Here is an 11,246-nt window from a genome sequence, read left to right as displayed (position 1 = left end):
GACAGAGAGAGAGAGAAAGAACACACATGCACACGGAAGGGGAAGGGGCAGAGGGAGGAGGGAGAGAAAAATCTCAAGCAGACTCTGCACTGAGCGTGGAGCTCAAATGGGGCTCAATCTCATGACCCTGAGATCATGACCTGAGCCAAAATCAAGAGTTGGACGGTTAACCAACCGAGCCACCCAGGAGCCCCTCAGCGCATGTTCTTATGGACATTTTTCTATGCACTCAAAATTAATTTTTTAAGGGGGGGCACCTGGGTGGCTCAGTTGGTTAAGCGTGACTTTGGCTCAGGTCATGATCTCAGAGTCCTGGGATCAAACCCTGTTTCAGGCTCCCTGCTCAGTTTGGAGTCTTTCTTGTTCCTCTGCCCCCCATCCCCCCAACCCCATCCATGTTCTCTCTCAAATAAAATCTTTAAAAAGAAAAGAAAGAGGGGTGCCTGGGTGGCTCAGCCAGTTAAGTGTCTGCTTTCGGCTCAGGTCATGATCCCAGGGTCTTGGGAATGAGTCCTGCATCGGGCTCCCTGCTCAGCGGGGAGTCTGCTTCTCCCTCTCCTCTGCCTCTCCCCCTGCTCATGCTCTATCAAATAAATAAATAAAATCTTAAAAAAAAAAAAGAAAAAAAGAAAATGCACCGAGCATTACCTCGGCCGCGTGAAATTTGGTGGTAAGGGTACAGACCCATCTTCTATTTTATATACTTCAATACTATTCGACCCTTAAAAAATCACACTTTCATAATAATTTTTAAAATGGACACCAAGGGTAAGAATCTTATAGGTCATTCACTTTTCACAGCTCTGTTCATCACAGTTAGCTACTAGAGTCAGAGAAACAAATCTGAATAATAAAGGACTTTGAACTCTAACACCTAGTGAACCTGAATTTGACACTTGATGGGAGGGCAAGTCTGGTGAGTTAAGTGTAGACGTTTTTGTAATTATAACTAGCGTATAGTTGAGTCTTGTTTTTTAATCCAATCTGACAAAACCTTTGTCTTTTAAAGTGTTCAGTCTGTTTACATTTAATGTAATTGCTAATAGGTTGGGTTTAAGTACCATCGTGCTATTTACTTCGATGACTACAGAAAAGTAAAATTTAAGCCAGAATTTATCTTCAACTTCAGTCTATTCCTAGTATCAGCCATCCCAATAACAGAGCAGGTTGCTAGGTGGCCAGAGAGAGTGTTTCTCAGCTGTACTCTCAGTGTATGGTTGGGCTGGGGATGGGGGAGCAGTGGGAGGAAGAGGTATGAGGCTCTACCCCAACGGGGGCAACTCCATGTTTGTCGTATGTATTAGGAACTCTATGAAAGAGGATGGAAACAGGATTCTGTGGTTCCAAAACTGGAATTCTAGTCTTTTCAGTGACTTTATTACCCCCTCGCAAGAACACAGACTGCAAACTGAGGCTGACCACCCCTGACCCAGGTTCTAGGCCATGCTCCAACTCTGGACAGTTTAAGAGCTGAAAATAACTTAAGATTCCCTTGGCCTCAGGACTGAGAGAACAGCTGAGTCTTCAAGAAGCTAAACTGGGAAAGGGCAGAGGTAACACAGTGAGGAATCCCGTGGAAGTCATGACACTGGAGACAGCAAATCTAAGTTTAAAACGGGCAGCTTTCCATCCCAGGGCCACTGTTAGCTCCAGATGGTATATATCCCGACCGGAAATCACTTTCTGGATTAAACTCCGCCAATGCAGGAATGCGTTACCTTTCTAGGTACAGATGTAAAAGCATTCTTCAGTCTGGAAAACTAAAGTGGGCATCGCATTGTGTAAGTCCAAAGCAGACTAGCACTACTGACTTTCTGCTTCTTTCCAGGAGAAACTCCTCCTAAGACAGGATGTGTTTTCATTATTACATTCTGCAGCCCTCTGAGCTAATGGGACCCATTAGGCAGACTAACTCTACGCTGTGATTTGATATAAAAGCAACACAGAATAGAATCAGAGGTAGGAATAAAAGGGCAGTCAAAAGAAAAACTAGCCAATGGAGGCATGAGTTGGGGAATAAAAGCTTCCAATTTCACAAGGATCTTATCCCTAAGGGACTGCAGAGCTTAGCAGTTCAGGGTAAATCCTAGCTCTGCCACTTACTGGCTATGTGAATCTGGGTAAATCACTAAACACCTAAACCATTTCTAATCTGTAAATAATCTGTTGAAGCTACCCACTTGGCTGGTTATTGTGGGAATGAAGGGAGATACAGCCGGAAAGGTGCTGTTGTTTTCCACAACGGGGAGGTAGGAAACTAACAGGCCTAAACGGCAGCCAAAGCTCACTTTACAAAGACTCCAAGGATCATATACTTTAAACACAAACTAGACATGAATCAAAAGCTAGTTCAGAGGTGAAATCGCCCTTAAATCCTTCATTTCCTGTGAGACTTGCTCACATACCTTAAGAATGTCTTTACTCATCTCCTATTTACCAGAACTCCACTTTAATTTGGACCTTAGTTTTCAGTCTGGATTGTTCCAAAAGCCTTTTAGGGGTTTGGCCTTCCTAACTGCCAGACTTTCTAACTAAAACCAACCAACCAACCAACCCTCATAAAAACAACTTAACTCAAAATTTTCACTGACATAACCCATGCCTAAAGGTAAGGCCTGAATTTCTTACCTTGGCATACAAAGCCATTCACAACCTGAATTACACTGACTTCCCAGTCACGTACTTGTCACTCCCAACCCTCCAATCGAACACACTGGGGCCTTTTTCCAAGCCCTCACACCTTCATCATGCTTTTCCCTATTCAACCTGCAAGGCTTAGCTAAAACAATACCTCTTTAGTAAAGCCTACCCAGTTCCCCGAAATAGTTTCTTTTTTCAGTCTGCAGTACATCGATCACTGAATCTTTAACACAGCATTCCACAGAGCATTCGTTTACAACTGCCTTTCCCCACAGACGTACTTTTCTATTTCGAACGTTCTCCTACCTGCTGCTCCATCGCTATTGCTCTGAGTAGTTATAGTGATAATACACTTGAAAAGCACGCGGGAAAACTGTACGGTTTAAGAGATTACACCATTACTAGACCGATCTGGAGGAGAAATGGGAAGACTGAAGCCGAAAGGGATGTTACCCCTTTTCTTTTACCAAAGTCCAGGTTTTGGGCTTGTTGTAGCCATTATATGAAAGATAATCAGAGTTTCCAATTATGGAATCAATCAGTCACTGGGACAGAAGGTACAGGATACGGAATATAGTCAATGGTACTGTAATAAATGGTGACAGATGGCAGCTACACTTGTGAACACAGAGCATAACAATGTAGAGTTGCTGAATCACTATGTTGCACACCTGAAACGAAGATAACATTCTATGTCAACTATACTTTCAATAAAAAAATTTTTTTTAAAAAGCAAGAAAAAAAGGAAGGACAACCAGCTTGTACAATGGCTTTAAGAAAGAGTAAATGGCCCACCCCAGTAAATATAATATGAGAAACCACGAGATGTCTTACCTTAAAAGAGTATCTATTAAAAGTTTTACTTTTTTCTGTAATTTTTAATATAAGACATCTAAACTCTTAGATAAACAGTGAGTTGATCCTACTAGTAACAAAATATGGCATGATTCCAGAAACAAAAATGTATCTTTTCTTTTTTTTTGCATTTAGGCTTTTCAGTCACTATGCAATGATTATCGATTCGCCAAGGACAGTAACAGTCAGATACTGGAGAAAAGGAGATATGAGAAACATCTTTTATTTTTCTCTAAAGAGGTGAAAATAAGTAAGATTTCTTATATTTCTCACTCGTAAGATTTTTAAACTCTTAAAAATGCAATTTCCTCTTTTCAAAGCACATGCCATCTTAAAAAAAAAAATCTTAGCAATGTACATTTGCACTCAAAGAAAAACATGCAGCGCCATTGTCTTCTGACAAAATTCTGCATAAAAAAACCCCACGCAACTTTCTGCAAATATGTTCCCTCTTAATCATTTAGGGACTCCAAACCACAAACATTCAGTGCAACATTTATTGTTTCTTATTTCCGTAGGAAACACAGGACCAACGATGTCTTCTGACTAGAACTGTTTCCTGATGGTTGAGCAACAGTCTCCTTCTGCTTTACTTTAAAGTACTCTCTTAACTCGCTGATGTAACTAGAATTCAGTACAGCTTGAGGATCCAAGTGGAGGATGGAGGAGAAATACTTAAGGTGTACCCTGTGCCATAAACTTAGGAAAAAAAATTTACAAAGAAAAAAAAAAAACAAACCTCAGATTTTATCAATGCACCCTTTTAAAAAGTTTTTTTTTTTTTAAATTTCTGAAAGCAGCTTAATGTGATCAAAAGCAGTTCCTGAGTAACTGCAGTAAACAGTGTCTCTTTAAAATATACATATATATATGTGTATATATACATATACATATATGTATCTGCAACTTAGCTCATTTTGGTTCTGCCTTAATTTACCTCCCCAGCTTTGAGTTCAGTCACAGTTCCTTTCGTCAGTTCACAATGTGCAAGTACAACAGCATCAGCTCTGAGAGTTGGCATGGTGCAGATGTTTGTCACTTCTGTGTGATCATGGGCGTGTCTCAGGCCAGGTTTCCAGAGTCACTGCAGGTCACAGTTCTCTTAATTTCACAAAACCTGTGAGAGCCACAGACACTTCACGTTTTCTTCATCAGACGCCGTGACTGCCACTTGTGGAGCTTGTTGTAGGCTGTCTGGAGCATCTCTTCTATGTGACTTACCAACTGAAAAACACGGCAAGACACTTAAGCAGTAACTGGGCAAAGGCTGGGGAAGTTCACGCTTCCGATCCAGATCTGGCACATACTGCCGAGTGCAGGTCCCAAGCTCGTTTGTATTACCCCAACGAGCAACCTGCAAGCCCTCTGTGAAGGTATTTTCAGACACGTTCTGTATAAAAGGTAAGAGATGGTAGGACAGAGGCTGGAAATTCACCTGCTCTGTCTGGGTCGTAGTGTCTGTGCTGTCATTAACCAGCTATAGGACAACATGGAAGCTGAAACTGGGCTCTAGGCCTCAGGTTCTTCTGTCAAATGAAGGAGGTGTACGAATTTGATGAGTTCTAGATTTAAACATTAGTCTGTCGACTAAGGCCAGGATAGGGGCATCAATATTATTTTACAGAACATTTGAAAAATGCCTTACTCTCCTGAAGATTCTGATGTAGCAGGTGTGGGATGAGATCTGGAATCTTTGATGTTCAAAAGCTCCTGGAGCTAATTTTGCTGCACAGCCAATCTTGTTGAAGCACTTTTCTAAGTTTTTTATGGTCTTTTCCAGCTCCAATGTTATGGAATTTCAATATAACTCAGTAGATTAAAGAAAATCTAAACGGTGTCAATGCTTCACGTAAGTATTATGTCATATCTTAGGTCAGGACTATGTATCTTGAGTAGAAAAAGATTTTACCCTTGTCATGGATATAACTAGCAGTCAAAAGGGCCACAACTGATCTAAGTTGATAAAGACTCCTGAAGGAGAATGTCTTCACAATATGTTTCTTTGGAGACGGACAGTGTTTATGTGGTGGGAAGTAATGTCCTGCAAAGTTTGCAAGTCAGTTCTGGCAGTATGTGGACAGGGACAGGAAGTCCTAAATCCTTTTAGCATGTCAATGACTTAAAACACTCTTATTTACCCCATCTATTATTATTATGGGGGGACGAGGTTTTGTGTTATTTAGTTTTGTCTGGAAAGTATATAAAAATCATTTATTTTGCTTGATGGGCACCAGTCGTTCCATAGTGCCAATGAGGAGATGAATGCCATACCTTGTTTTATTACGCACTTTATCGTGCTTCTCAGTGTACTTTTTTTTTTTTTTAAACCAACTGAAGATCTGTGGCAACACTGCACTGATCGAGTCTATCAGTGCCATTTTCTCAGCAGCATTTGCTCACTCTGTGTCTCTGTGTCACATTTTGGTAATTTTTTTTTTTTTTTGAAGACTTTTATTTATTTGACAGAGAGAGAGAGAGAGGGAGGGAGTAACGGCGGGGGGGGGCATCAGGCTCTCCACTGAGCAGGGAGCCTAATGAAGACTCGATCCCAGGACCCTGGCTGGGATCACGACCTGAGCTGAAGGCAGATGCTTAACTAACTGAGCCACCCAGGCACCCCACATTTTGGTAATTCTTGGAACATTTCAAACTTTTTCATTATTATTATAATATTGTTATGGTAATCTGTGACCAGTGTGACTTGGATGTTTCTGCAATTATTTTTGGGGGGGCACCACCAACCATGACTCTAAGATAAATGTGTGTCTGACTGCTCCACTGACTGGCTGTTCCCCCCTCTCTCTCCCTCTCCTCGGGACTCCCTACTCACGGACACACAATACTGAAACTAGGCTAATTAATAACCCTACAATGGCCTCTAAGTATTCAAGTGAAAGGAAGAGTCACATATCTCACACTTTAAATCAAAAGCTAGAAATGATGAAGTTTAGTGAGGAAGGTGCGTTGAAAGCTGAGACAGGCTGAAAGCTAAGCCTCACTGTGCCTGTTAGCCAAGTTGTGAATGCAAAGGAAAAGTTCTTGAAAAAAATTAAGTGTTATTCCAGTGAATATACGAAGGAATGGTAAGAAAGCAAAACAGCCGGGGTGCCTGGGTGGCTCAGTCATTGGGCATCTGCCTTTGGCTCAGTTCATGATCAGGGATCAAGCCCTGCATCAGGCTCCTTGCTCAGTGGGAAGCCTGCTTCTCTCTCTCCCACTCCCCCTGCTTGTGTTCCCTCTCCCGCTGTCTCTATCAAATAAATAAATAAAATCTTGAAAAAAATAATAAAAATTAAAAAAAAAAAAGAAAGAAAGAAAGAAAAGAAAGCAAAACAGCCTTACTGTGGTATGAATTTTTAGTGGTCTGGACAGAAGCTCAAATTAGCCACAACATTGCCTTTAGCCAAAGCCTAGTGTAGAGGAAGGCCCTAACTCCCTTCAGTTCTGTGAAGGCCGAGAGAAATGAAGAAGCTGCAGAAGAAAGCCCAAAGCCGGCAGAAGTTGGGTCATGAGGTTTAGGGAAAGAAGCAGGCTCCGTAACACAGAAGTGCAAGGTGAAGCAGCAAGCGCTGATGTATAAGGTGCGGCAAGTTATCCAGTTGTAGCTGAGTTAATGAATGAATGCAGCTACACTAACCAACAGATTTTCAATATAGACAAAAAGCCTTCTATTGGAAGATGCCATCCAGGACTTTCATAGCTGGAGAGAAGTCAATGTCAGGCTTCAAAACGTCAACGGACAGGCTGATTCCCTTATTAGGAGCTAATGCAGCTGGTGACTTTAAATTTTAGCCAATGCTCACTTACCACTCGATTATCCTAAGGCTGTTAAGAATCATGCTAAATCTCCTCTGCCTGTGCTCTCTAGCTGGAACAACAAAGCCTGGATGACAGCGCACCTATTTATAACATGGTTTAGTGAATACTAAGCCCACTGTTGAGACCTACTCAGAAAAAGATTCCTTTCAAAATATTACTGCTCATTGACAATGTACCTGGTCACCCAAGAGCTCCGATGGTGAGGTACGAGATGAATGTTGTTTCCATGCCTGCTAACCCAACATTCATTCTGTTGCCCATGAGTTGAGAAATTTTGACTTCTAGTCTTATTATTTAAGAAATACAATTCTTAAGGCTATAGCTGCCATAGATAGGGACTCCTCTGAGGGATCTAGGCAAAGTAAAATAAAAACCTTCTGGAAAGGATTCACCAGTCTAGATGCCATTAAGAACATTCGTGATTCATGGGAGGAGGTCAAAATATCAACATGAACAGGAATTTGGAAGAAGTTGATTCCAACCCTCATGGTTAATTTTGAATGGTTCAAGACTTCAATGGAGGAAGTAACTGCAGGGTGGTGGAAACAGTAAGAGAACTAGAATTAGAAGTGGAGCCTGAACACGTGACTGAATGACTGCCATCTCATAATAAAACTTGAATGGATGAGGAATCGTTTCTCAAGGATGAGCAAAGACAGTAGTTTCTTGAGATGGAATCTACCCCTGGTGAAGATGCTGTGAAGATTGTTGAAATGACAACAGGGGATTCAGAATATTACACAAACTTAGTTGATAAAGCAGCAGCAGGGTTTGAGAAGGCTGACTCTGAAGAAGTTCTAATATGGGTGAAATGCTAAGACACAACATCGCATGCTACAGAGAAATTGTTCACAAAAAGAAGAGTCAACTGATGGGGCAAACTTCACTGTTGTCTTATTTTAAGAAATTGCCACAGCCACCCCAACCTTAAGCAGCCACCAACAGAGAGGTAAGACCCTCCACCAGCAAAAAGATTATGACTCTCTGAAAGCTCAGGTGGATAGCAATTTTAGCCATAAACTTTTTTAAAATTAAGGGATGTACGGGAGTGCCTCAGTTGGTTGAGGGCCTTCGGCTAAGGCTGTGATCTTGGGGTCCCAGAATCAAGCCCCACATGGGGCTCCCTGCTCAGCAGGGAGCCTGCTTCTCCCTCTCCTCCCCACTTGTACTCATCCTCACGGTTTCTCAAATAAAAATCTTAAAAAAAAAAAAAGGATGTACATTATTTTTTGAAGATGTAACTATCACACACTTCAGACTACAGGAGAGTGTAAACGTAAATTTTATATGCACTGGGAAACAGAAAAATTCACTTGAATCACTTCACTGTGGTGGTCTGGAACCAAACCTGCAACATCTTTGAGGTAATGCGTGCACATGGCCTCGGAATCCTTTTGACCACAGTGCTCGGGGCGGTTCCAGTCAAGGCACCTGACCTGAAACCTGCGTTGTCCTTGCTCACGCAGGAAGGTACTTCAGGCTTCTTTTCTGATTATAAGTTCTACTGTTATTTTGAGAAAAACCACTTAGAACTTTTAGGGAATAAACACCAAAAACCTTACTGACGAAGAATTTGAAGCTTTCGCTTGTGTAACTCCTCCTTTTGATTAACCTACTTACGGAAATACTAAATCCTAAACTTGTATATACTCTTCCTTCCCGGTCGTCCCAGAGGATTGCGGAACAGATAGGAAAACCGGTCTCGAGCAGTTGCTCTAGCCTTGTATTAAAAACAATGTTAAAAATCCTGGGCACGGAGTGACACTGTTCACTCGCTACCTCACACACAGCCGTGCCTCTGCGGTGCGCCATCGGGGAGGCTGGAGGCAGCACCTGTGAGGTTTACTGTTCCAGAGGAGCGGTTCCGCCTGCCTCTGCAGGGTTAGGTTTGTGCTTGCTCCTCGGGTTTTCAAAACAGTAATTTTCTAGGAACATACACACAGGTTCTAAATCTATAAAACAAAGCACGGAGATGACTGGGGCACCAGGCTGGCTCAGTTGGTAGAGCACGCAATTCTTGATTTGGGGTTGAGTTCAAGCCCCACAACGGACACGGAGTGTTTTAAGTAAACAAACCAACCAACCCCATGGAGCTGATTATTGTAAATGCTGGGGTTAGTCCTGGCCTAGCAAGAGTGTCAAGGAGGGGCAGGCAACTGGCCAGGGAACTGGTACTGTTCCATTTCTTCTGATGATTTGTGGGTAAATACTTGTTTTATTGTTTTAAAAAGTGTTAGGTATTTTATACACTCTTCTGAACGTATGATACATTTTGCATTTAAAAAATAGTGCTGTGAGGGGCGCCTGGCTGGCTCAGTTGGAAGAGCATGCCACTCTTGATCTCGGGGTCGTGAATGAGAACTCCACACTGTGTGTAGAGATTACTAAAAAAAAAAAAAAAAAAAAAAACCTAAAAAAAAAAAATCATAACTCTCAGCAAAAAAAACCCAAAACCCCAAATGTATCTACTTATTCACATGTTAATTTCATTATCTTGCAACACAGAGAAAGAGAATCAGGCCAAAATCACATTGTTGACTTACATTTGTGCTTAAATACTGTCTCCGAATTTTTTCTTGGAATGGACAGAGCTTCGTAACTTGAAATCGTTCCAAATTACTTTTCATTTTTACTACCTACAAAAGATGACAGAAATAATAAATTACAGAGAAATCTCAAAGAACCTACAGGCAGCAAGAGAAAAACACAAGGTTACTTAAAAAAAAAAAAAAAGATTAATTGGTCTCAGGCAGAGAAGCAATATCTACCACCACTCAGTGATTCATCAACACCTTGGTTCATTAATAATGCATATCCCTCTGGATGTTTTTTGTGTATGTGTATAAACACATTTATTATACTGTTTTAAAACTTCACTTATTTAATGTGAACATCTTTCAGTCATTAAATACTCACCTAAGCCATCATTTAAAATGGATACATTGTATTTCAATGTATGCAGAGCAAACACTTCTTAATAAAACCCCTTCTGGTAGATAGTTAGGTCACTTCTACATTTTCTTTCAGACAGTGGTAGAGGAACATCTCTACTGCTAAATATTCTTAATTATTCCCTTAGGTTAAATTCCTAAATATCGAATTTCTGGGTCAAAGCATTTTTAAAAAAGGTAGTATGAGTAATGGAAGAAGGGACTCCTAGTAACCTGGCCATCAGTGATTATTTTAAATTTTTGTTCTTTTAAAAACCATAGATTAAAAAAATGCTCTTTCACTGTACCTTTTTTTTTTTTTTTTAAGATTTTATTTATTTATGTGACAGAGAGACAGCCAGCGAGAGAGGGAACACAGCAGGGGAGTGGGAGAGGAAGAAGCAGGCTCCCAATGGAGGAGCCCGATGTGGGACTCGATCCCGGAACGCCGGGATCACGCCCTGAGCCGAAGGCAGCAGCTTTAACGACTGCGCTACCCAGGTGCCCCCCTTTCACTGTATCTTTAAAGATAATTTATTTGAATACTAGTGAGTATGAAAATTTCCTCTTAGGTTTACTGAGCCAGCTTCATTCTTTAGTGATGTGCCCGTTAAAAGTCTCTTGCCTATTATTTTTAATGGGTTATTTAACCTTTCTCTTAACGGTTGTCTAAAAGAGCTATCTATATAAACTATTACTATTAGTATTATAAATATTTTCCCACTTGTCAACTGTCCTTTAATTGGTTAAAAGGGTTTTAGTGTTAAACAGCTAGTGCTATATTTGTTGTCAATCTCAGTTTGCATTTCATTACCTCTAAAAAATATACCAAATAAATAATTTTACTGATGTAACTTGTTTTGGGTCTCTGTTCTTCAATTGCTCCTAGTGGCTTACAGCTAGACACAAGTTTTAAGATGTATAATCCTAAGTTATAGAACTGGTCAGGATCTCAAGTTTCTTCATCTATAAAATGGGCTTCAGTACCTACTCCATTAAGAT

The 11,246-nt window shown here is 40.9% G+C and overlaps 1 protein-coding gene across 4 annotated transcripts in view; it reads right to left on the bottom strand.

Moving 5' to 3' along the window:
• Positions 1 to 3,702: 3,702 nt before the first annotated feature.
• Positions 3,703 to 11,246, bottom strand: part of GTF2H1 (general transcription factor IIH subunit 1) — a 37,304-nt gene continuing 29,760 nt past the window's right edge. For all 4 annotated transcript variants that reach the window (XM_026512254.4, XM_026512255.4, XM_026512256.4 and 1 more), the window contains 2 exons: positions 9,858 to 9,950; positions 3,703 to 4,719 (listed from right to left, as the gene is read on the bottom strand). In XM_026512254.4, the coding sequence (XP_026368039.1) occupies positions 4,633 to 4,719; positions 9,858 to 9,950 (180 nt within the window). In that variant the 3' untranslated portion in view covers positions 3,703 to 4,632. The remainder of the gene's footprint in view (positions 4,720 to 9,857; positions 9,951 to 11,246) is intronic.

This window comes from Ursus arctos, unplaced genomic scaffold, assembly GCF_023065955.2.
Source record: "Ursus arctos isolate Adak ecotype North America unplaced genomic scaffold, UrsArc2.0 scaffold_23, whole genome shotgun sequence".
In the NCBI taxonomy this organism is placed as follows: domain Eukaryota; kingdom Metazoa; phylum Chordata; class Mammalia; order Carnivora; family Ursidae; genus Ursus; species Ursus arctos.
Note: the sequence above shows the minus strand (reverse complement) of the source record. Positions and strands in the feature narration are given on the sequence as shown.